The sequence below is a fragment of the Lepidochelys kempii genome, chromosome 1, assembly GCF_965140285.1.
Source record: "Lepidochelys kempii isolate rLepKem1 chromosome 1, rLepKem1.hap1, whole genome shotgun sequence".
NCBI classification, from domain to species: domain Eukaryota; kingdom Metazoa; phylum Chordata; order Testudines; family Cheloniidae; genus Lepidochelys; species Lepidochelys kempii.
The window spans coordinates 126,566,569-126,593,689 of NC_136380.1; the positions used below are offsets into that span (position 1 = coordinate 126,566,569).

General features: G+C 40.6%; 1 protein-coding gene across 2 annotated transcripts in view; it reads right to left on the minus strand.

The window, feature by feature from the left end:
- Positions 1-27,121, minus strand: part of DHRSX (dehydrogenase/reductase X-linked) — a 224,396-nt gene that overhangs the window by 143,806 nt on the left and 53,469 nt on the right. Inside the window, exons 2-3 of one of the 2 annotated variants that reach the window (XM_073354104.2) lie at positions 23,515-23,583; positions 22,774-22,842 (exon numbers count right to left, since the gene is read on the minus strand). In XM_073354104.2, coding sequence (XP_073210205.1) covers positions 22,774-22,842; positions 23,515-23,530 — 85 coding nt within the window. In that variant the 5' untranslated portion in view covers positions 23,531-23,583. The remainder of the gene's footprint in view (positions 1-22,773; positions 22,843-23,514; positions 23,584-27,121) is intronic. The other variant, XM_073354095.2, reaches the window with a different exon arrangement.

A 27,121-nucleotide genomic window follows, 5' to 3' on the forward strand; every position in this document is an offset into this window, starting at 1 on the left:
TGAACACCTGTATTGTGGGTCTTTGGGGATCTGTGACCAGAGTGTAACAATTCAGCCAACTCAGAAGGGCTTGGGGACAAAATGTTCATTGTAGAGTAGGACTTAGAGGGAGACTTATCTCTAGACTTTAGAATGTGCTTTCTCTGAGTAGAGGAGTCCTTAACTCTATCTCTAGTCACGCTTTTGTCAGAAGTCATGTTACTAGGAGGTGTGCTTCTCAATGCCTCTAACCTGCTGAGGGGGCCTGCTTGGCCTGGGTTTCCATCACCTGTTCCATAAGTTGTTTTCTGAGCCTCAACTCCCATGGCTGGTGACTCTGTCTAGGAAAGGAGCAGCAGATACTGCACTTGGCAGAGATGTGTGCTTTTCCCTGGCAGTATGAGGATAGTCATCACTGATCAGGAAGGCTTGTGGGAAGGAGAGAGCGTTTGAGTCCCAGCATTCCAGGCATACTTCATTTCCTCACTAGAAAGAAATCAGGATGACCTCCCAAAGGGGAAATTGACTCCCCAGTTCCTAACTGACCATACTAAAATTATCTAATAAGAAAAAAACAAAACAAAAATCACACTATTTACAGATAAGCCCAAAGGAAAAGAATCGAGCGAGGACACTGGGAGTGTTCCATCTCACACCATGCAGGAGTAAAAAAAAAAAAAAAGAACGGGAGAGGTGGTTGCTCTGCATCACCCCTCATACCCTCAGTTCAGACCACCCGGAGACAGAGCACATGCTCAGACCAACGGACCCTATTAGCAAGAATCTTCCAGTCTCAGGCACATGGAGTGCATCCATAACCCACAATGGATTACAAATAGGGACCAGCACTCAAAAAAACCCAAGGTTTTTTAAACAAAATATTATCCAGCTATTTTTGCCCCTACATTCCCCTCTGATGAGATAAGGAAACAGATAGAAAATCTCTAACACAGGGTTGTGCTCCTGCCATCCTACAGAACTCTGAACTTTACAGGCCCCCATAAGCATTTGGAGGGCAATGTTGGGATTGGAAGGTGGTGCGGCCATGCAGCAACCACTTTCTACTTTGTCTGGGAGGACCCAGATGAAAGCTGTATGGAAGCATCATTACCTTTTGCTGTGTAGCTGCATTCATAAGTGGGTATTATGCAAGTGTGGCAGGGACAATTTATGTAGCATAGTTTCTTAGGAGGAAGAGTTCAGTGAGAACCATGGAAGCTCTTCCTTTACAGATGGATCCAGGAATTGGAAGCTACACCACCTGCCTTCTCCATAGGTTCCTGAACCACAGCCTACTGCAGAGTGTTTGTGTAAACACCATAAAGCGAACCTTGTGAACACTTCCGAGCCCTTACCTATGTGTTCTGCCGTGGGAGGGTATGGGATGGCTTTTAAACTTGCATTAATATTGTGAAAACAAGGTCATCAATGTCAGCATGAGAACCAGGCACTCTCCATTAAGATTGTATCAACTCAGAAGTGAGTCAATATTCTTTTTTCTCCTGCCAACTCTTAATCAAAAATAAATAAGGCAGTGGAAACTGGATTTGGAAAGGTCAAGATTCCCAAAGGTAAGTTTTTATTGACATGTTGATGAAGAAATAAAACAATTCTTATTCATTTAGTGAACATATCTTTTTAGTTAAATGGAGGAAAATTCCACAGCCATAATTAATCTTAATTTATGTTTCTGTCTAGCTCATTTAATGAAATGTAGCTTTCAGACACTGTCAAAGGTAAACATTACAAAAAAGAAAAATGTCTAACATAGAATGAGCATAAGAAAGGGACACTCATTCCTTTTATTTTTATCGTTCAGATCAGTGGTTTTCAACCTGCGGCCCACAGACCCTTGGGAGACTATGTTTAAGATTTCCAAAGGGATCTGGCATTTCCATTTGAAATGTTTTAGGGGTCTGCTAATGAAACAAGGTTGAAAACCACTGATTTAGATAGGCCATCCTCTCTCAACCCTACAAGGTGTCCCCAGTGTTTCATTTCTGCAGTCCGATCCCTCTCCTGATGCGTCCAGCCAAATTCATTGGACATGAAAGTGTCCTTTTGAATCAGCAATTTCAATCAGTTGTCTGCTCCTCTAAAAGATGATGGCTGGGTAGACTCTACCTTAGAGAGGTCATCTTTTTATATTAGAATCCATGGTGTTAGGACTAGGAGTAATAGGATGAAATTAAAGAAGGGAAATTTTAGGCTAAATTTGCAGAAGTTACCTGAAAACTGATCTTAAGTTGTACAAGACAAAAGACAAGTGGTAAAGCTCTATTGTTTGTGACTTTTAAGATTAGTCTGGACAAATCTTGAGAAAACGTACTGTGGGCCACAATCCTGAATTTCAGTGGAATAACCTACACCAGGGATTGGCAACTTTTGGCACGCGGCCCACCAGAGTAAGCCTCTGGCGGGCCGGACTGGTTTGTTTACCTGCCACGTCCATAGGTTCAGCCAATCGCAGCTCCCACTAGCTGCAGTTTGCCGCTCCAGGCCAATGGGGGCTGAAGGAAGCAGTGGCCAGCATATCTCTCAGCCCGCGCTGCTTCCTGCAGCCCGCATTGGCCTGGAGCGGCAAACTACGGACAGTGGGAGCTGCGATTGGCTGAACCTGCGGATGTGGTAGGTAAACAAACCAGTCTGGCCTGCCGGGGGCTTAGTCTGGTAGGCTGCATGCCAAAAGTTGCTGATCCCTGACCTACATGATCAAATTTTGTTCTATCCCTAACATGCATAGCCAACATTTTCAATCCTGGGTGCCTAAAGTTAGATTGCTACATGTACAGGTTGGTTCCTAAATGTAAGAGTTGCAAAGCTGACTTCAGTGAATTTGTGGGTGGTCTGCATTTCTGAAAGTCAGTCCTCTGTTTAGGAACCTATCTGTCTGTACACCTAGGGCTGAAAATGTTTGTCTGATTCTAAAGGCCTGATTGGGCACCATTGAACTCTATTAGAATTTTGCGCAGCAAGCTCAAGATGAAGGGCCAAGGCCAAGATTTTCACAAGGAAGAGCCTGCGATTAAAAGCAAAAGTTGATCTGAGCCAGACACACTGGTCATGTGGGGTTGCATTGGTTTGTTTATTTGAATATTCTGTATGCACATAACTAAAAAGTCAGCCCAGGTTTTGAAAGTTTCACTGAATGTTCATTTGGGCCCTGTGGGAGCCGCAGCTGCCTTTCAGTCTGCACCTGAGTCTCAAGAGACTAATGATGATGTTTATCAGGAACAGACCAATTTCCTCTGTCTGCTGCTGCTCCTGAATAGCTTGATGCTCTCTAGGGAAATGCTTTGGTTTAGTTGCTTTGTACCTAAGCAAGTGGATCTCTACCAAAAAATATTAATTTGTAAAGTGGGCTAAATAGACAAGTAGTGAAAGTTGATGACCACTTACAAAATGTTCAGCTTAGTCAATACAGGGGAGGATTGTCAGGAACTCCGGAAGGACTCAAAAAACAGGTAAGTGGGCAATACATGGCAGATAAAATTCAATTCAGACAAGTGCAAAGTATTTCACAATTGAAGGAACAACTTAAACCACCAAAGTTCTGGATTAGTGTAACTTATAGGAAAGAGATCTAGACAGCTCATCTAAAGATGTTGGTTGCCAAATGCGTAAGGCTTGGGGAGAGAAGGGGGGGAATAAAAGTACTGTAAAAAAAATATTTAAAAATGTGAAACTGTGCTCAGAAATGACAGGGCAGAAGTATAAATACCAAGCAAGAGAAGGTCACAAAAATCATTTCTGGCATAAAGGGAAGGGAGACTTCCACAAGAGCCCTTGGGAGTGACTGGGGAGGACAGTGCCTAGCACCATGGTCCCAAGGTATTAGGGCAATGCAACTAATAATAAGCACAGGAGTTATTTTAAAAGATCTGAGGCTCAATTTAGCCACAGAACATAAGAAAGCACAACTCAGATTTGACTCCAGTGGGAGTGTCTGCTCATGCCAGTGCTGAAGAGGATAAGACACTAGCATAGCTGAAGGTCAAGCACTCAGTCCAATATTACAAGAACAAGAGGTCATTCAAATAAATTAAAAGGTAAAATAAAAACTCATAATTAAGCTCTTAATTCTTTATTTAGACACCTACAAGTGGCCTGATTTTCAACAGTGCTGAGAAAGCAAATCTAATTGAATCTGATTAGATTTACTGGGTGTTTAGCACATTTGAAAAATCACACCACTTATTTTGGAGCCTAAAAAAGGATTTAGGAGCCAAACTTCAGGTTTCTATTAGGGCTGCCAAGTGATTTAAAAAATTGCGATTAATTGCACTTTGTTTAACAATAATAGAATACCATTTATTAAAATATTTTTGGATTTTCTACACTGTATTCTGTGTTGTAATTGAAATCTATTTGACAAAGTGCACAGTGCCCACTTTATTTTTTATTATAAATATTTGCACTGTAAAAACAAAATAGTATTTTTCAATTCACCTAATACAAGTTGTCAGGGTTCCTTCCCACTCTGAACTCTAGGGTACAGATGTGGGGACCTGCATGAAAAACCCCCTAAGCTTATTTTTACCAGTGTAGATTAAAACTTCAAGGTACAAACTATTTTACATTTTGCCCTTGGACTTTATTGCTGCCACCACCAAGCGTCTAACAAATATATAATCGGGAAAGAGCCCGCTTGGAAACATCTTTTCCCCCCAAAATCCTCCCCAAACCCTACACCCCCTTTCCTGGGGAAAGCTTGATAAAAATCCTCACCAATTTGCATAGGTGAACACAGACCCAAACCCTTGGATCTTAAGAACAATGAAAAAGCAATCAGGTTCTTAAAAGAAGAATTTTAACTGAAGAAAAAATAAAAGAAAGAATCACCTCTGTAAAAATCAGGATGGTAAATACGTTACGGGGTAATCAGATTCAAAACAGAGAAGGCAAAGCCTTAAGTTACAAAAAGGCACAAACACAGGAATATACATTCCATTCAGCACAGCTTATTTTATCAGCCATTTAAACTAAACAGAATCTAATGCATACCTAGCTAGATGACTTACTAAGTTCTGAGACTCCATTCCTGTTCTGTTCCCAGCAAAAGCCTCACACAGACAGAGAGAGCCTTTGTTTCTCCCCCCTCCAGTTTTGAAAGTATCTTCTCTCCTCATTGGTCATTTTGGTCAGGTGCCAGTGAGGTTATCCTAGCTTCTTAACCCTTTACAGGTGAAAGGGTTTTTCCTCTGGCCAGGAGGGATTTTAAAGGTGTTTACCCTTCCCTTTATATTTATGACACAAGTACTGTAGTGCAATCTCTTTATCATGAAAGTTGAACTTACAAATGTAGAATTACGTACAAAAAAAACTGCATTCAAAAACAAAACAAGGTAAAAATTTTAGTGCCTGCAAGTCCACTCAGTCCTACTTCTTGTTCAGCCAATTGCTCAAACAAGTTTGTTTACATTCGAAGGAGATAATGCTGCCTGCTTTTTGTTCACAATGTCACCTGAAAGTGAGTACAGGCATTCACAATGCACTGTTGTAGCTGGCGTCACAAGATATTTACATGCCAGATGCGCTAAAGATTCATATGTCCCTTCATGCTTCAATCACCGCTCCAGAGGGCATGCGTTCATGCTGATAACAGGTTCTGCTCGATAACAATCCAAAGCAGTGTGGACCAATGCATGTTCATTTTCATTATCTGCGTCAGATGCCACCAGCAGAAGGTTGATTTTCTTTTTTTTGGTGGTTCGGGTTCTGTCATTTTCACATCGGAGTGTTGCTCTTTTAAGTCTTCTGAAAGCATGCTCCACATCTCGTCCCTCTCAGATTTAGGAAGGCACTTCAGATTCTTAAACCTCGGGTTGAGTGCTGTAACTGTCTTTAGAAATTTCATTCTTTATGTTTTGTAAACTCTGCAGGGAAAGTGTTCTTAAAATAAACATGTGCTGGGTCATCATCCGAGACTGCTATAACATGAAATATACTGCAGAATGCAGGTAAAACAGAGTAGGGGACATACAATTCTCCCCCCAGGAGGTCAAATTTAATTAATGCTTTTAAAAAAAAAAAAAAAAAAAAAGCGCATCATCAGCATGGAAGCAGGTCCTCTGGAATGGTGGCCGAAGCATGAAGGGGCACACGAATGTTTAGCATATCTGGCTTATAAATACCTTGCAGTGCCAGTTACAAAAGTGCCACACAAATGCCTGTTCTCACTTTCTAGTGACATTGTAAATAAGAAGAGGGCAGCAGTACCTCCTTTATATGTAAACAAACTTGTTTGTCTTAGCGATTAGCTGAAGAAGTAGTAGGACTGAGTGGACTTGTAGGCTCTGAAGTTTTACATTGTTTTGGATTGCAGCTATGTAACAAAAAAAAATCTAAAATTGTAAATTGCACTTTCATGACAAAGATTGCACTACAGTACTTGTATAAGGTGAATTGAAAAATACTCTTATTTTTACAGTGCAAATATTTGTAATAAAAATATACACTTTGATTTCTATGAAAATGTAGAAAAACATCCAAAATATTTAATTTCAATTGGTATTCTATTTAATGGTGCGATTAAAACTGTGTTTTTTTTAAAAATCACAATTAATTTTTTGAGTTAACTGGATGAGTTAACTGCAATTAATTGACAGCCCTAGTTTCTATTTTCGAAAATCTTGCCAATTAACTGTAAATTGTTTTTAAATTGAAAACAAAAAAAGGACATATAATGTTATATAATGTACAGTTGAAATGGAAATCTCACTGTCCCAGGAAATAAAAAAATTACAAACCCTAAATGTCTAAGTGATAAGCATGTAAATTAATAAGGATAACATCTGCATGTACTCATACTATGATTCAAACTATAAAGGCCATCAGATTTCATGCTTCACAGCATAAATGGATAGCCAGCTGGGATCAGAAATTCTATCATTTCTGGTATAGGATTTAATAAATTGTCCAGGTAAATTATTAAAGTTTAATTTTTCTCTAATAAACCTGGCATAGCTGCCTGATAATGACAGAATCCTGGATGACATGGAGATGCACTGTACCTTTCTAAATTATGGTAGTGAAATCCTGGCTCCATTGAAGTCAATGGGAGTTTTGCCACAGGCTTGAGTGAAGCTGGGATTGCACCTGGAAAGCTGTAATTTAAGAAAGTAAAATGCAGACACTCCTCTTCCAAAAGGTTAGTAACTATTTAGATGTAATAATCTAATAGTTTTTTAATCATCGACTGTAATCATATAGTTTTCTGGATGCAGAATCCATAAAAAGATTTCCTCCTGGCAACGGATGAAGATCAGGTGCCCTGGTCACGTTATTCAGTCTATCAGCTGCCTGAGGCCACTGATTATGAAGGAGGTGCTTTTGACTTGCCTGAGCCCTGCCAGAGAGGAATAGAGCTACACTCTATTTTCTCTCAAGAAAGAAACTTGAAGGTACTTCTGGACAACCTCTGCCTTCCAGAAGTTCCAAGATGGCTTCACAGGTTTCCACTCCATCACCATTCCTGTTCAATGTAGAAATGAGGTAATTACAAGGGGTCGTAAGGAGACACAGATTGAAGTGTTTTCAGTATGCTGATGAGACTCCACAGAGCTCTTTTGATGAGTATCTGGGGAGGGCTAAAGTGTTTAGGGCACAGGGGATTCTTGGGGAAACTGAGGGATGGAGATATTAAGTTATGTTTTCTGAGTAAGGTTTGGGTTTTGTAAGCTCAGCTGCTGGTTTTCTGAGGTCTTTGTTACAGCTTATGTTATTGTTAGAAATTGTAGTTTTAATATTGTTGCCTCTTTAGGCTGAATGCAAAGCTGAAATTCAAGGCATTGTGAGGTGGTTCTGGCTGGATGAGAGATTGGTGACACTAATCTGATTCTTTACAGATACAGACGCAAAGTCCTGTTTTCCCAAGCAACTACAGCAATGTACAGACAGCTTCTTTTCTCAGAAACTCCAAGTGAGTCCTTCCAGCTTCTACTGTGCACAAGGAAAGGTTGCCTCTCTGACTCTTCTTCCTTTCAGGGTCACACAACTGCTTCTCCTGGCTTAATTGCTCGAACCCACACTCCCTGCAACCAGCCCATATCCTCTGTGTTTTGAATTTCTACGGACACCCTGTAGGTCCACACCACATGCTCGGACCAGGTGGCTTGGACCCTTACCTGTCTGTATTTGCCCTTTCACTAATGTGTTCCTCCCCGCACCATCCTAATGATTTGTAAAGGTGGCCACAATACAAGAAAATAAAAATGAATAAAATACAATATGAGGAGTTCACCGATGGAGCCAGAAGAGGAATTTGCCAGTCTCAAGTACAAGCCTGCAGTTTGCTGGCTACTGCAGAAACTCAGCAGGCCATATTCCCTGCTGGTATACGTTCAATTAAATCAACTGAATTACACCAACCAAAAAAGTGCCCCATGGTGAAGAGGTCAGGTTGAAGCTTTGGAAAGGATGGTTATCTGTCTACAAGATAACAAGGTCACTATTTTCAGCGTAGAACTGTCCCCCCCACATTGGGGGTCCCCATGCAGTGCTTGAGTAAGCAAGTGTACATATGGTTTTTCATACCATTAAGCTTTTTCACTTGCGGCATGCTGGTCTGCAGCACCAATAATACCTCCAGAGTGTCTGAAATCACCTGAGGAGGCAATAAGCTACAGTAAGAGCAGCACTCAAAACTTTCTGGTGCGTATCAGTACCACTGCAGCAGCAAATGAGTACAAGAGCTCTGAGGACAAAAGATGGGAGGATCCTGATTTGCAGGGAACTGGGGAAGGGCAGTGCTGAAAAGATAAGGATGAGTAACTGTATCTGGAAGGACAGGTTTCTGAGTTCAAGTGCTGGCTTATTATTTCTGCCTGATATTGGCCTCATGGTTCACTTTCCACTTTAGAGGTTGCCTCTAGTATACACCATTTTAAAAACCTTTTGTAATGAATGAGATTCTCTCTTGATACATTTCTACCTTATTTTTGGCATTGTCACTCAGTATTTTGAGCTGTAAATAAGAAGATGGCATCATCTGGAACAATCTAGAAACATAAATAGGGATAAGAGGAAGGGGAGAGGTGAGCACTAGGAAGGAGCAGCAGCAGATGACTGGCATGAGAAGACAAGTAGGGACTGTGGAATGGAAAGATGTTAGGTGGGAATGGGATCTGAACAATGGAAATGATCCTAAGCCCATTGAAGTTTCCGTTCACTTCAATAGGCATGAGATCAGAACCGAAGAAGGCAAAAAGACAGGCCAAATAAAGGAAAACATGCCAGAGAGAATTTCAGAGGATGAACCCCAATACACTTTAAAGGGTGTTGTATCTGAAGTGAGGCTGAGGAAAATCCATGAATATGCAGAGATCTAAGATGACTGAAGTTACAAACAGGAAAGGAAAGAAAGAGTGGAGGATAGGAAAGGGAAAGGAAAAAACAAAAAACCCTACACAGCAACATAGTAAATTATTTCCTTCTATTTCAGGGAAAGTTTATTTCTTTCAGCATTTTGAAGCAGAGATTTAATTGGGGGTTGGTGGTTTCCAATTAAAACCTAGTTGAAGTTATTTCTGCCTCTTGGCCAACAAAGTCATGACACTCCCTGCCAGGACAAACATATCCTTTGGACATGATGTGTCTCCCTTATTTTCTTTTTTGAAATGTGACAGCTATAAAATTAACTGATAGAATAGATGCCAAAGCAAAGACTATCATGGGGCCTGTCTCTTCAGTGTGTAACCATAAAAATCCTGTGTAAATGATCAAGCAGTCTCTGTCTACTGGCTGGCTTACATATTTATGCCTCCATTTGAGAATCCAGCTGAACAACAGATAAATAAAAACTAAGGAATTGGAAGCGACATGCAGAATGGCAAACCACATGGTTCTCATATCAAAAGAATGTATAATTTTCTGACCATGAAATTGTGATTAATTTTGCATTGGAAATGAATGAGTGAAATAAAGTACAGGCTGTTCCCAGCGATATTCGCTGTATGTTGGCACTAAATAAAAGCAGAGTATGTACATGTGCTCAAACAGAAAGAAATAACATTAACAGTTAGAAGCTGCCTTTTCTTGGTGTGCTCGGCAATGATCACTGTGGTTAACTATTAAAAGGCCTAATGTCTTTAGGTAATGACGAGGAACGTGGTCAACCTGAAATCAAGCTAATCTAAAAAAAATGAAAAGGAGTACTTGTGGCACCTTAGAGACTAACCAATTTATTTGAGCATAAGCTTTCGTGAGCTACAGCTCACTTCATCAGATGCATACTGTGGAAAGAACAGAAGATCTTTTTAATACACACAATGTATATATACATATATATATAATGTATAAATATATAATGTATATATCTTCTACTCTTTCCACAGTATGCATCTGATGAAGTGAGCTGTAGCTCACGAAAGCTTATGCTCAAATAAATTGGTTAGTCTCTAAGGTGCCACAAGTACTCCTTTTCATTTTGCGAATACAGACTAACATGGCTGTTACTCTGAAACCTAAAAAAAAATGAGTTAGAAGATCTTTCAGGCACTACACCTGCCTCTGATCCCCCCTGCCAGTTTTTATGGCTTTTCCATATTTTAAACATGTTTTTACCCCCTCTATTGCTCCTTTGTGAAAGACTGACATAAACAGAAGTAGAATTGATATAATTCTATAAGTTGTTCAGTGTGGCTGGATGCCAGCCCCTGCAATGAAGTCAATTGAGTTACACCAGGAGAGAATCTGGCCAAGCATGTTTAGATCAATTTGGAGCTCTGGAAAGGGTGGTCATTTGTCTATAACCCAGCAAGGTCAACATTTTCAGAGAACAACTGTCCCCTACATTTGAGTTCCTCCCCATAAAGTGTTCAAATAAGCCAATGTATAGGTTTTCACTGGCTGTGTGCTGGACTGCTGTGCCAATAATGCCTAAAGAGCTTCTGAAGTTGCCTGGAGAGGCATTAAAACAGTGAAGTTAATCTACAGAATCAAAACCACCTGCATCTTCACTGACTAGCTAGATGGGGATATGGTGAAGCTGGCTATAAATAAAGCTAAATGCACAAATTCTGGTTCAGGTTCCTGGCCACTTCCTACGTTATCTTCCTCTCAGACTCATCACACCAGACTGAGCCCGAACTCTCCACAGCATGTGCCTTTTATTGAGTGCTGAAGGAAATTAACTCCCCATAGCTGGCCCAGCCCTACTACCTTGCAAATCACTGGGCTCAGGGCAGGCAGCAGTTCTAGCTGAAGGAAAGGGGTTAACTCATTCCCTGCCAGCTTCAGGACATGGTCTATACATAACATTATAATTTGAAGGTGGGAAATTCAAAAGTGGTGTTTTGTTTCAAAATATTATCCCCATAAATGGGGGGAAATAAAATTGAAGAGATTATACTTTGAATGTAGGCTTTACGGGCTAGATTGTCACACAACTGTATTCATGCAGAATTCACAAAAATGGACCAGATCCTCAAATTCAATGGAGCTGTGAAGGATGTGGCTCTTTGGCATTCAGTTGGGAATACAAATAGATAAGATGATTAAGAGTGTTAGCTCTCCCAATGGATTCATCCCACTGCAGAGCTGGGTTTGGGGAGAGGAAACTCCCTTACACAGACCACTGATCCAGTTCTCTTCTCCAGGCTACAACGATCTCCAACCCACTTACATCAAATCCCCAATATACTTGTGCAGGGAGAATGGCTAGAAAGTCATGTTCCCCAAGGCAGTGGGGAATTCTAGGGTGGGGGGGGGAGAAAACCCCCTGTGCAGCTGTGCAACACACAGAAGATGCAGCCTGCCATGAATAGATGTCCTAAATCCCATACCTGTTCCTCTCCAATGTGGGCTATCAGACACCTAAGGAGCAGAAAGGGATTTACCTTTAAGTGGGTAAATGACATTTTCAACACTCCAAAACATGAGGCCTACAGATTTAATCAAAACACTCACATTCTCAAACTTGGTAGTATGAAAGCATCCCATTTGAAACTGAGCTTTCATCATTTTATATAACAGCACTGCCTGCGAGATAATTAGCTAGTGTAGGTCTCTGGCTGTTCGCTTAAATTGTTCTCTTTGATAAAGAAAGTCTGATGGGGGCATTACAGCCAACAGATAGGGTACACAGAGGAAAAGATGCTCAACACTAACGATACAAGAGGATGTCTGCCATCTCTCACCTTCCATCTGCCCATTTTCTTTGGTTTCAATATACATGAGTTCACAGCACCCGAGAATTGCTTTGAACTTTGGGTTCAGACAAAATCTCAAAGGGAAACTCTGTGAAAGCACAGGGTTTTACCTAGTTTTCCTTTGAAACTATGCAAAACCATGAATTTTCCATGATTTCAATGTAAGAGCCATAAAATATGACCAGATTTGACTGAAGCTGGGCTCAGACTCACTTAAAAGTAGAGCTGGCCAGAGGATAACACTTCCGTTTCTCAATAACTTTTGAAAAAAAGCTTTCAAACATGTTTGGAAAAATGGAAGTGTATTGATATGTCTATTTCTGGATCTAAACATGATCTTTTCAATTTGGGGAGTTTTTGGGGGGGTCCAGGCCTCTCTGGTGCGGGAGAGAGAGACACACACACAGACACGACACACTCTATAGCTACTGTGACATTCCCCTGGGTGCAACCTGAACTGCTGTGTCCCCTTAGCTCTCCAACCTGGGATGCTTTTTACACTGCTTTGCTAGTGAACAGCAAACCCCTCCAGGCTCTGCTCACTCTCAGTCAGCAGCATGCGAAGTCACTCCCAGCTGACAGCATGAATGCTATGCCCAGCCATCCATGAATTACATATAGGGCAACACCCACATATCTCTCAGTCCCAGACTTCTCCCCCCAGAAAATGTGTGTCTTGTATCATTCAGTAGCCCACTGAACTGTCCAAGCTCATAAATAGTCCATCATTCCAACAATGGGTAATAAATATGCACCAGCCCTGTTGGCCAGAGTAGAAATTTCCCAAACACACTGGTTTAAATAAAACAAAAAAATAATAAAACAAGTTAAAAGATAGATTTTAAGTGATTAAAAGTGGTCAGGCATAAAAGTCAGAATTGGTTATAAAAGAAATAAAGGGATAAACACATGCAAGCTAAACTTCATCTGGCTAAATAGGCTTAAAAGCAAAAGGTTTGTCTCAGCAAGAGCTGCAATACATTTCACAGGCTGGGTCCTTTTCCAGTCTGGGACCACTCCCTCCTTTGTTCAGTTCTTTGGAAGTCGCTCTCATAAGCGGAAAGATGGAAGGAGGAGACGGGGTCCTATGGAGGTCACTGTCCTTTAATTTTTATATCCTCCTCTTGGAGGATTACCTCCTGCCCCACCGGGGTGTAGACAAACAGCCCCCTGTATACATGAGATTTGCACTATATCTGGATACCAAGCCTATAGATTTTTGTATTGGGGAGCTAAAACACTGACAAGAATTATTTTTCAACTTGGTCAAACTAAATGTTTGAAAAATGATTTGATTCATTTTGTCACCTTGAGTCAGATCAGTTCTGAGGAGCTACTCTTGTCAAGCAGCATGACATCAATAGTAATCTTGGTTAGAGTACATAGTCCTTTATTTAACATTCTGTCTGCCACTAAGATATGGATGAAGGCTATCAAAATAAATCAGGCACTGGTGACTATTGACATCAACCCCGGACCACCATAAACGTCACACAATGAAACAGCAAAAATGCAAATCCAGACATTAGAATTAGGAATCCAATGCAATTCATGTTACCTCTCAAGATTTCTTCTGTTTCATTAAAGGAAATCTCATTAGCAGGCTTTTCTCTTCCAACTCAGTTTTATAGTCAAGGGGCTCACAAAACACTGCAAAAATGGAGGCTTAGTTATTATGGATTTCCTGAAACATTTAGATAGTCTGAGAGGATTTAGAAGTGCAAATAAATACCCCAGTTGCCATTAGGAATGTAGAACTACAGCGAAGGTTCTATGCTTCATGTAACCCTAATCTTCTTCTCCAAAGTCCTTTCGCCTTCTCCAAAGTCTGCTTTCAAGGGCTGTATTATAGTCAGAATGTACTATTTGTATTATGGTGGTGCCTAAGAGCCCCAGTCACGGACCAGACCCCATTGTGCTAAGTACTGTACAAACACAGGACTAAAAGAGGGTCCCTGCCCCAACCACCTTCAAATCTAAGAACTTGTATATATGGCCAGGGCTTCAAAAACTCAATATTCATTGAGATTGAGAGAGAAAGATGCTATAGCCCAATAGTTAGGGCACTCATATGGTATGTGGGAGAGTTAGGTTCAAGTCCCTGCTCCAATGACTAATTATTTATGCAGTGTGGTACAGTTTCAACAAGAGAAATTGAGAGCAACCCCACAAAATACCAATAGCCTTGTGGTTAGGGCATTCTCCTGGGGAGGCCTAGGTTCAACTCCCTGCTCCAAATCAGGCAGAGTGGTGATTCAAGCCTGGGTTTCCCATATCCCAGGGGAGTACCCTAATCTCTGTGCTATTGGGTGTTCTGGAATATATACATAGCAGCCAGGTAGCTCACCTCAAAAATCCCCAGCCTGCTTACCCTTACATCTATATTCTGTATGGGTTAGATATGCTCTGATCACACCTACCAGATCAGTCCCCGCAGGCAAGATAAGTGGGAGAAAGCTTAATTTGAAAAACCTGCTGTGGTTTAGGTGTGAGCAAGCAGCTCATTAGCTGTGGCGTGGCATCAGGACTTAGGTGCCTTGGCACATGCTCACCAGTGGAAATTAGGTGCCTAAAGAGGCAGACACCTAAATCTCTATGCAAACCTAACCTTTAGCTCACATTTGGAGGATTATCTTCACAACCACTAGTGCTAGTGTAAAAGGATCTGATTTTCAGAGGTCTGAGTACCAGTGGCTTCCACTGACTTCACTTAGAGTTGTGAATGCTCAGCACTTCTGAAATTCAGGTTCCTAATGTTTAAAAAATATGAAAGCTTGGATCCTCCAGAAGTTGAAGGTATTTGCTCAGGAAAGCTTCCTACTTGCTATGGACAAGTGAACTTTTCAAGCCTGTGTATAACCCATGGAAGACAAGACTAAATAAAACAGCCCTAGGAAGAGAGCTAGATGGCCTTTAAATTGCCTTTTTAATTTCTCTGTCTTTCAGGACCCTGCAAAGATCTCCTTCTGAACTGGCAGGGTCTGAAGTATCTCACACTGTTCTCTTGTGAGAGCTTCCAGTGCCTCCAAAAAGAGTGACAAACTTTGGAGGGTGTGAAATCCAGCCCCATTTCCATCAGTGGGAAGGTCACCTGCATGACACCAGGCCTCTGGAAATTGAAAAGAGGACCAAAATGTGTGAAGAGTGAAACAGAAGAATTCTCAAGTTTTGCAGAGGTGATTTTTAAATTCCTTTCCCCCCCAAATCCATCTCTAATAGAACAGTGTGATCAATGAAATTCTAAACACCAAGGTCTGGTTCCATTAGGACATTAGCCGCCTCTAATATCCACACAAAGCTTTATGTGATTGTAACAGCATTGGCACCCACCTCCTGCGAGTGCCCCTCCACCCACACCCCGGCCAATGATTCTTTTGGCAGGTCTTCAGTAACTCAGTCCTCTGGCTGAGTCACAAACACTGTCCCCCCTTCCGGGGTATACAGTCTCTAGTTCTTCCTCACAGCCCTGCTATGGGGTCATAGCACCAAGGCTTCCCCCTGGAGGCACTGCCTTCTTTAACAGTGCAACAAGGGCCCATCTTGGTACCCTCAGTTGGTGTCCTTTCGGCAGCCTTTCCTGGGCTCAGTCTTCAACCAGACCAGCAGGGCCCATCAGTCTGGTCAGGCTAGGTTCTGGGTTTAGTCTGCCTGCACTGACCTGTCCATGGTCCTGCTGCTGTTCCAGCCAGCCAGGCACCCGATCTTCAGCAGCCTTTCCTGGGCTCAGTACAGCCTGCAGTGAGCTGTCCATAGTTCTGCTGCTCTTCCAGCAAGCCAGGCACCCCGTTTTCCCTCTGCAAGCTCCAGGCAGCAACTGATTGCTCTGCCTCTGCTGCTTCTTTTTATATGGCCCTTCTGGCCCTTGATTGGTCACTCCAGCAGCCCCTCTGATTGGTTGCTTCTCTGCAGCCACTCTAGGCCATCTGGAGGACTAATGCCTCTGCTCTTTTCTGGGGCAGGGTGAGGCAGGGCCATTAGGCCTCCAGCAGGAGGCATCCGGACCTACTCCACCCCATCACAGTGATTTAGGATAAAAAAATCATTTCTAAATATCTGAAAGGACTTTGTTTCTCTGCCTAAAGATATAACTGTGTTTATTTATCTGGGTTTGTTTTGTTGTTTTCATGTATCAGTTAGGAAAAAATACATAAAAGAAAATCAGGTTTCTTTACAGCATAGCTTGCTAATGAATTCCATTTCACATTTCCAATGGAAATGGAAATTATATAAATTGATGGCTATAGCTGGTGTCTACATTATGAATATATTTTATATTTGAAAGATGTTGCCTTTATCTCTTTCTCCAGATCTATAGCTCATTTTTCTCTCTGTGAACCATATGTGTAATTCTATTAGTGTTTGAACTGCCATCCTATTAACATCACATCTTAATTTCGAAGAAGTTAAAAGTCTTGTGGAAAAAAACAGAAAATTCTCAGTTATTTTAAATGGCTTCAAACACGCCCTAAAAATTGATGTATTTAAAATTAAAAGGCAATCAACAAACGCATACAAACAGACATACTTGTTGACTGTGAACTTATTTTCATGTTACAGTATTATGTAAAATGGAAGAAAGGCAGGAAAAATGTATTTGTTTGTCATTCAGCCCATCCAATGATGCTATTATCAGGAGTTATTTTTATTTGCTCAAAATATTCCCTTCCTGACAGATCAGGGGGTCTTCAACTGTAGGGTCAATGGCATCAGGGGTCAAGTACAGAGCCCCATCCATGGTTCTTTCAACTTTACAGGGGTCCTAACCATCATACACTTTTAGGCCCAGATTCTACAAAGACCTACATATAAGCTTAACCTGTTAGAGGTTTTGCTGGATCAGAATATTTCATGGTAGCTAACTGGACATGTTTACTAAAATGTTTACTTGTATTGTTAATATTAGTAGTTATATGCTTGAAAAAATCCAACACTAGGCTAGAAATCACCACACTGATGTTCTAATTGTGTGAGAATGCAAATATATTTTTTCATATTTACATGCAATTACTAGCACTGAATGATATGTAAAGCTATGTCTACACTTGGAGCTAGGGATTGGATTCCCTGGTTTGTACAGACATTCTCTCACTAGCTCTCATTGAGGTAGCATGCTAAAAATAGTTGTGTAGCATGGCAGGAGAGAGTGGTGGCACAGGCTATCCACCCCAACTACATGCCCATGGGGTTCAAGGGTGTGTGTACTCGGCACGGCTAGCCTGTGTCATTGCCCGTGCTACAAGAGTGCAGTAGCTCAATGAGATCTAGCACGAGGGAATCGTTCCTAGTGTAGACATAGCCTAAATGCACATACTCTAGTGATCTGTGGGAATTTAGAAGTCTTTGGCACAAATTCTGGCCTTGGTGATGCCAGCAAAAATATAGAGCAACTCTACTAACCCAGTCACTCTGGGTTTATATCTGTGTAAATCAAATGGACTTTGACCTGTTGAGTACAAAGATACCTAAGAATTAAACTAACATATAACTATAAACAAAAGCTCTTTTCATGCTCCATTTGTATTCATGAATGGAGATGGAATTGAAAATTATCAAACGCTTATGCATAAACATGAATTCTTTTACTTAGCTTAGTACCAAGGGAAGGCCTTCACAAACACCCTGTGGAACCTGGAGTTACAACAACTGAGCTCAAGGGGAAAAATGTAAAAGTTAGGGGGGAAATTAGGTGTAAAACCACATTAATCACAAACAGCTTGAAAAGGGGAGCTTTGTGATTAATCTTTCCCAACATTTACTGTGACACCTAATTCAAATTAAAACATGATCATTACACATGGCACTCTAAATCCACAGAATTAAGTGGACTTCTATTTGAAACACAGATTATAAACAGAATTGATGAGTAGCAAGAAAACCGTAGCAGAGAGAGAGAAGAGGTGCTCTCTATCACTGTCAAAAGATGCAGTAGACTGCTAAGTAATAGCCATGCACCAGATTGCATCATTCACAATCTGAGCCAGAATTGGGGCTGGGTGAACATGCACCACACCAGGGGGAGCTCTGTATCTTCAGAGGCACGATCCTTTCTCCATCTCTCCTTAAGAAGTTGTGCATGCATCTCCATGCATCTGACCAGTCTCTCCTCCTCTTTGGTATGACATGCACTCCTAAAATGATAGGAGAAAGCAGTCTCTGTGGCTGTACACAGTGGGTAGAAGGGACAGGAGAAGGCTCCTGGCTCCTTCCTTACACCATGCAGTTGCCAGAGGCAAATTTTTCCCTGTATTAACAGATGAGGTTCATGATAAAATTCTATTTAGGAAGGGAATTTCCACAACTGAGAATTTCTTGATAAATTCCAGTCACATCTCTTACCACCCCAACCTCTTCCACTATTTCAGAAAGAAATTCCTTAAGATCACCAGCTAATGAGAGAGAAATATTTCCAAGTCATTCGAATTAGACATCTAGGAAAGCAAATAGATGGCATTCATGCATTTATTGGCTGAAATTAAGATGTTCCCAACCTACCAGTCCTAATTCACGGTCATGTTGCTACAATGTGGCTTTCATTCAAACATCCTCTTTGTCTGTTTAGCAATAAATCTTGAAATGTTCTTCTTTAAAAGTCATTATAAATTATCCTAAATGGGAACAGCTCCCTTCCAATGAAACTTTTTTCTAAGCAATATATTCATTAGACTTTATCTGCTTAGTGCATATATGCCACTAAAAGTGCTTGAAAGTTAATTATGCAGAAGATTATCAGAACAGTAATAATTATCATTATGGAGATTATGGAGTGGATAAATAGGTCTCCAATTTCATCTTTTGAAAAGCTGGCATACTAATAGGATCGAATCCTACTCACAGAATACTTCAGTTGAAGTCAAATGGCCAAATTCACAGATGGCATAAATAGCAAAGTGATTGGGTCAAATTCTGCTCTCACTTGCACTCAGGTAAATCGGAGGTAACTTCACTGACATCAAGTGAATTACTCTGGATTTACACCAGATCTTTAAAATCTAATTGCCCGTGTAACCCACTCTTGAGTGTGTGTTCTGTGTTACAGATGCCTCTGTGCCTAATCTGCAGAGAATATAGTACTTTTACAGTCCTATCTAGAGAGCCTTAGCTCGTGAGCGCAAGCTGTGTTTTTAGCTCTGGAGGTCCCCAGCTCAGTTTCTGGTGTGCTGGCCAAGATGATGCTATCACATCAGCTCATATGGGAACTTTTCCCTGATAGGGTGGCCTAAGACATCAGTGTCTGAAGACTGTAAGCTTTCCTTAGTTCCTGATCTTAGCTTGTTGGAGCAAGGACCATATCTTTGTATGTGTTTCTATAACACAAGTACTGGGTGTGAGCTCTGGATGCTACTGCAATATAAATATTTTTTAAAATAATCATACAAAATCAATTTTTTAAAAATTCCAGCCTTATGGTTGGTAAGATAAACTTCCCACTATGAACTGAACGTAAACCAAAAAAGCGTGGTCTTCCTGAGGCAGCAGGCAGGCCGCTCCAGTGACTCAGGTGCTGAGTATACTGTTGATGTGGTACAAACCAGGTGGAGCAAATTGATAAATCCAGCCCAGAACTGGGCCTGGGAGACACCCCTCCACACACATTCTGGGGGCACTAGGATCCACACGCTGCCTCCCCTCCTCTCCCCTCCCCGCCCCGCCAATGTGTGGTGTTAGGAGAAAGCCACAATGAGGAGCCAACCAGAGACTCCAGCTGGTCGGGGCATGAACAGCCAAAGCAGGGACTTTGGCCTTGGGAGAATGTTCTACCCTTCAGACTCGACTTTCTCTGCCCTATGTTGATTGGCAGTTTGCTTCAACCCTTGGCCCTACCTCACAATCTCTTCACCTCAGTGTCACTCCACAGCTGCCCCTCTTACCCTCTTCTCCCCTGCCCTGTCCCCCCACCCTTCCCATCAATGTCTGCCATCCCTTCCCTTTTCTTTCCTGTTAGCTTACCCCTCCTATATATACCTACCTAAAGAGGAAAAAAAGTTAAAAAAAATACATGGAATAACATGCTGTTTGCTACCGTCACATTGTTCACTCTGCTTGTTTATTAGACACGGTCCCCTACCCTGGATCTGTCTAGTCTATTTAGATTGTAAGCGCTTTGGAGCAGAGATCACCAGCTATGCTGTGTTTGTACAGTGCCTAGCACAATGGTCCATCACAGGAGCTGGTCCATCACAGGAGCTCCTAGGCTGTACGATAATACAAAGAATAAATAATAATAATACTTCCCCCCTACTACAACTTTGACATAATTCTGGCTTCTACAATAAACATCCTTGAGCGTTCCTAGAAGTCCTCCAGCAAAACCAAAAGAGATTGGACTTGACATTTTTGATATTTCTAACTTTAAAAAATATCATCCTTCATCATGAAGAGAAGGGGGGGAAAAGCACAAGCCCAAGAAAACATTTTCAATATATATTTCAAGTGAAATCCTGACCCAATTGAAGTCGATGGGAGTTTTACCACTGATTTCAGTTGGGCCAGGATTTCTCTCTTTCCATTCATCTTCAACCCTAATGGTGTTCCCCTTCCCCTTCACCAGGAACAGGGTTCTACCTTTTGTTCCTTCTACTTGTACAACATAGAGTAGATATACATAAAAATCCTCTCCAAACTAGGTCGTATTTTCAAAATTAAATTAATAATTTTCTATAGTTTTTTCAGATACTGACCAATCAGTATCTAAATTTACTGATCCCTCTTAGTCATTAGAACTGTAATGTAGGCCAGAGAGCTCTATATCATGTTTAGGTACAGCCTCAGCTTACTGAAACTATTGATTCTATAAATTGTAGATTGAAACAGTTTATCACCCAAAATCAGAGCTTCCTTAGTTCAGAAGATTAGATGAGTCCAAGATCCTAGGAATTTCTATGGTTACATAAATGGGATAAGATTAGAAGAGATCTGGATTATTCAAATGGGGTGTAAATTTACCAATATAACTTAGTCAAAATGATTTGGTCTTTCTCAGAAATGAAACTTCCAGGAAAATGTTTAGAAAAGATAGCAATTACCCTATTCCTTTTATGGTTCTGACTGTTAATTTATGGTGCATCCTGAGGCTATGATGGGTGCCCTTTTTTTTAAATCAAAAGATAAATCTTAATGAAAGTTTTTGGTTCTTTCAATTATCACAACAGTGAATATTAAAGAGGCATCAAAGGCAGAATCAGCTTTTAGCAGAAGCCATGAAGGTCCTCAATAGGGTGGAGTTCAGCACTCCAGTATCAGTGCAGCATTTCTGGCCAAGAAATTATACATCGAAGTAGTAACAGTGAGTCACCACAAGTTACTTTGGAAGAACTATACACAGTGGTTTCAGAACATAAAACTAACAGAGGCAATGGCCTAGAGAATAAATTGCAAATTAGAATTGCCAGGGAACAAAGTTTGCTATATGACTTTTCTCGGAAATAAAGCCACTTTCCTTTTCTTATGGCCCTACTTGATCATTCAACAGATTCAAAAGCGCATGGCTAAAGTAATCCTAAGAGCTCCATGGTGAAGCAGTTCGATTTTGCTTTCAGATGTGATAAAACTGTGTCCACACAAATCCAGTCTTCTCTTTCTTAAACAGACTAGCCCTCAGACTATATCAGGGTCTCCTTTATGTACAGTAGAGCTTAATTCAACCAGTTGATGAAGGTTTGAAACTGTTTATCTGGTCTTTTTTAAGAGGTTAAAAAAATTATAATGAATCAACACTATCAAGTTCTGCCAGCGAATCAATTAGATTGTGTGTTGGAATGTAGAAAAATTGTTTCTACTCGTGAGGTTTCAAGGATTCTGACTCATACAGATCAAATACTTTGCATAAAATGGATTTATTATGGTTCAAACTGCAGTATTAAAACAACCAGGACAAAACTGACAAACTCTCTTTTCTTTGACATATCTAGTCATTTTAAAGGCACACAGTTGTTGAGATCAGAGAATCAACATTCTCTCAGGCTAGAAATCTAAGCTTAAATTCTCCTCAAGTGCTAGCTGCTACTTTTCACTGTATCTCCTGGCAGTTTTTTTTTTTTTTTTTGCTTACCTTGAAAGTTTGTTTTTGAAACAGAATTTTGTTACTAATGTTTGTAAACTCTAGTCATGTGCCAAGTGAGCAGGGCTGGATAGGTACCCACATATCTTATATCCCTGCACTGTTAGCACTCTCTTCCCAAAAAGACTATTTTGCTGGGATTTCCCACACCACAAAAGAAGAGATTTAAAGCCCATCTGTGAGAAAGACAAGAGCACACTCACTATAAACTCCTTGTCATCCTTTCTTTAAACCAAAATTACTAGTGTCATGATCTTCTGCCCAGTCATCAAACTCTCTCTCTCACATACACACACACACAGTGAATTATTGCAGTTCACACAGCGCCCTGCAGAACCTACAGCCAGTTCTGTTGGAACATCCAAGGATTACATAGTCAAGCAATTTTCTAAATGTATCTTTACATAAAATCAGACGGGATGATTCAGGAACTCATTTCCCAAAATGCAACACTTCAAGAGCACACGATCACACATACTCATTTGTTTGCACATAAATACCATGGAAAAGGATTACTCTGTACCTCAGGAAGAAAATTGCCATGAGGTATCAACAGCAGCTGTTTTACAAATGCATAAAATATCATACCTTTTTCATTCACAGTTTCTTCTTTTATTTTCCTCACTGCTTCTTGGCCTTCACTTTCATCGTTTCCAGCTGTCATCATCAAGAAAATGCAAAATTAATAATGCAATCAGCTTAAAGACTGTTGAGTACCCAGTCATCCCACAAGTCTAGGTTAACCACAATGTAAAATGCCACAATCAGAAAGCAAACAACAAGCTTGAAGTGAAAGAGAATTATTTACTGCAATCACACTAACAGAGGTTTCAGAAGGCACCATACAAACACATTGCTATTCACACATGACTGGACTGTTTTGTCTCTTCTAGTTATTGCATGAGGCCTGGACAGCCACGTGCTGGAGCAGCTGCAGTTAAAACCAAATCTGGTGATTCAAGTGAAACACGTTTCAGAAACAGAGTCTGAAACAGCAATAAAGCAGTAAGCTTGGACTGCATTTTCCAAAATGAAAAAGAACTGATGGGATTTCACTGAGTATTTTGGTGGATACTCACTAAAATGTCCAGTCCATCTGACTCCATGCATAGGCACAGTTCTTACTAGCATTAATAGAAAATAAGTGTAGACATCAAAGAGCGAGAAGAGACTCTGCCCTCCTGTCATTGAACTACAGTAGACAATCACAGTTAACAATTGGATAGTAGTCACTGTTTGGCAGTTGCTTTGTGACAATGTTGTCTTTGGAACAGCAAAAAAAAACACTGTGCTTGGTAACAGAGTTTTAATTTTGAAAGTGGAATTTACCATTCTGTCTGTCCATCAACAGAGATAGAGATTTTCTATAGCCCCATCATCACAGCATCTAAGTCCTTCCTAGATAAATTAGATGCACATAGTAAGCCCCCTAATGAATGCTAACAAGTCTTCTGCTGCCTCTAGTTATAGAAAGACTGCCTGGGTTTTTATAAACCTGGGTGATAAGGAAGGCTTTATTTTTCTTCCCCCTATTTTGATTTGTTATTGTTTATTAGGTTATGTATGTATTTATTTTGTTTATTTATCTTCCATTTATTTGTTCCTTTCTCTTTCTGGTTATGGAGGGAGAGATCTTGCACAGAAGAGTTTATTGTGGCATGCCGAACAGTTCAGTCAGACTCTGGATTAGTCTGACTTCCTCTGGGAACTCCCTGTATGCCCTTGAGAGAGAACATTTTATCTCTGGGACCTCATTACACTTCATTCTGGCTTGTATAAACTGCATTGTCCAAGAGCGAGTGGAGAGATCAGACCAGCACAGGGGTGATGTCGCCCAGGCCACTGAGGGGATAGGCTAATGCATTCCGCAGAAGCTGGAGCCTCAGTGTTGCTTGCACATTTAGCCCCAGGTATGGGGAGTTACTGTATTCTATCTGGAGGTGACAAATGGAGGGTTCATGAAATGGAAAGAGAAGACTCATTATTTATCTGAAAGCAGTTGAAACAGGCAATTTTGCCATTTAAAACTGTTAATGGGAAGACAGCTTGCCTGTAAACACCTACAAGCATACTGGTCTATAATGGTATGTACAGATTAGATTCAATTCCTTTTTGACCTCCTCATACTAACCATTTTGAAACAAAGCAAAGAAACACTCATTTGTAGTATTTGTTTTTTCTGCAAAATCCATCTGGGGTTTTATGACACACAAACATTCAGCTTGATCCTAATTTCTGGAAATAGATGCAGTGTCAAAGAACAAACCCTACAGTGAAACTGCCATGTCTGTGTAACTCTGCACAAAGCAGCTATGGGCAAGGAATCAACTCTCCTCACTCTTTCAGCTTAAGTGATTTCCTACAGTGGGGTTTCAAAAATCAGTCTGTCAAAGTGCTAGATACAGTTATGTTAAAAACTGACTTCTGTGGCAAGCCCTGTGAGGGTCCCATCTGATCCTCCTTTCATTCAGCATTTATCACACAATGAACATGCATATTAAAACCTCCAGTGACTTGATTTAATTCTCAGTATGTTCATTTATTTTTCAAAGAACTTGCGTTGCACAACAAATTGTAATTCACATTATTTTCACTGTTATATTAATGGTTCCTCATTAAAGCTCAGGACCCCCCAAACGAACTCAGTTTATTCTTATTTGCATATTTTAATTCAAGACCATTGGGACAAAAGAATCATTTTACTAAATAGCTGCTTCAAATCTGTTTCCATATTAGCTTAAGAGGGAGATTGAAAAGATGAGTCTAGGAGCTGGGAGCATCATAAAATTGAAAATTGCCTTGACCAAAGCCGTTTGTGTGCTGGAGGCTTTTGAAATGATTTTGCAAAGCAAATGCTTTAGGGATGAATAGAACGACTGGATAAGTGACCAAATCCTTATAAAAAGTTCAAAGTAATGTATTGCAAAAAGATACAGTAATGTTGTAAGAGTAATCTATACCTCTGGTTTTATTTAAAGAGATGAGTGATTCCTTACTTATTAGGGGCAAAGCAATAGCAACATTTATAGTCAAAGTTGATAAACACATTCCATTTTAATCCCCGGTTTCAGTTGCTTTTACTGTGACAAACTAACCATTTGGTCTGAAATTTTCCACGCTTGATCTCTGCCTTAGGATTAATTTTGTTTTGAAAATCTGAGCAAACACAACTCAACATGGACTGAGACGAGTGAAAAATGGGAAATTCTGCCACTACTAAAACCACACAATTTAGTTTCTTTTAATTTGTCTGGGGGATTAGTCCTGAGCCTTTGCATTTTGTTCACCCCAGGAAAATCTGTTCAGTTTTGGCTAGGTTATAAGCAATGGAAAAAATAGTCACTTCCACATGCTCAGCAGATATTTTTTTCATTTTCTGAATATCCAAGCTACATGTGACACATTCCCAGCCCACAGTGATACTCTTTCATTGTCACCAAACAACTACAAAGTGTTAAAGACAGGAAGCAACAGCTCCACTGAAATACTGTTTGGAAGATCCATTGGGGCGGGAACCAGACAATGAATTCTTGTCTCACTTTTTCCATGGACTAGTTTCAATATTCTGCTCACTTATAACCCTTATTATTGAGCAAGGCCTCATACTTCTACCTTAATAAACAAGTAGATAAAATGCTCCCTTATTTAAAAAATGTTAACTAAGATTTTGAAAGGGGGAGGGATAGCTCAGTGGTTTGAGCATTGGCCTGCTAAACCCAGGGTTGTGAGTTCAATCCTTGAGGGGGCCGTTTAGAAATCTGGAGCAAAAATTGGGGATTGGTCCTGCTTTAAGCAGGGGGTTGGACTAGATGATCTCCTGAGATCCCTTCCAACCCTGATATTCCATGATCACTTTGGGCAGATCGGGGAGTAGATTTCATGTGTACCTAAATCTCGTCTACTTAAACATGCTGCCTCCTAGAATGAACATGCCAAATCTATGTGCTTGGCTATTGTGTTTGCAAAACAGATCTACTCCTGCATGCTCACCTTTAGAAAGCTCATTAAAATCCACAATTGAATGAGTCCTATATGTAAATGCAAAGCATCATCATCAAATAATTAGTAGCTAAGAGTCCTAACTTTCAGTCTCCCGCTTTAAGCACTGGGCTATAGTTCCCTTCAAGAGCCAGGAACACAACCTAGTTCTTATATTGTACTGCTGTCTAGCAAGTAGTTCTGTAACCCACTAGTAAAGTGGACAGTGCACCCAAAGGAGAACAGCTACTACTGAGAGTGAATTTAAAATGTTCCAATGTGGTAGTAAATTCAGATTTTATTTTTAAAAGTCACCAATCAATATTTAAAAATCATACACACAAAGTCTATCGTCTGTTTTATGTAGGACCTAGACAAAAATACAAAATACTTTGCATCCTCTCACTGCAGACTCTTCAAACAGGTTACACTCTCAAAGCTGTGCAGAAGTCACCAGGAATGTTGATACTCAAAGAAAGGAAAGGTCATAACACTCTTAAGCACCATTTGAAATATCCTGATTGAAATGTCCTATAAAATGTAATAAGGATGAAACGAAAAAGGTTTTCTAAATTTGTAAAGGGTTCCAGAGAAATCAAGATAAGCAACCACAGAATATAATGGAGTATAATATCCTTTCAACAGAATTTTAAAAACACCCTATACACAGCCTTATGCACAGTGGCTGCTACATGCAGTTTGGGGGACTTGATAGATTCCCTAATGTAGGACAGGATAGTTCCAGCACTTAGGATCATCACCTGCAGGAGCAGCTGCTCCAGGAAGGCAATCTCACATCAGACAGATGCTTAGACATGGGGCATGCAGCAGAAGCTTCAAGAGAAAGGATGGAAGCCCTAGGAGGCACAACACCCCCAGTAGTATGTGCAGAGAGACAACAGCAAGGGAGCGCAGGTGGCCAGGGTTCCAGTGAGATGCATTTACTGTGGTAGACAAC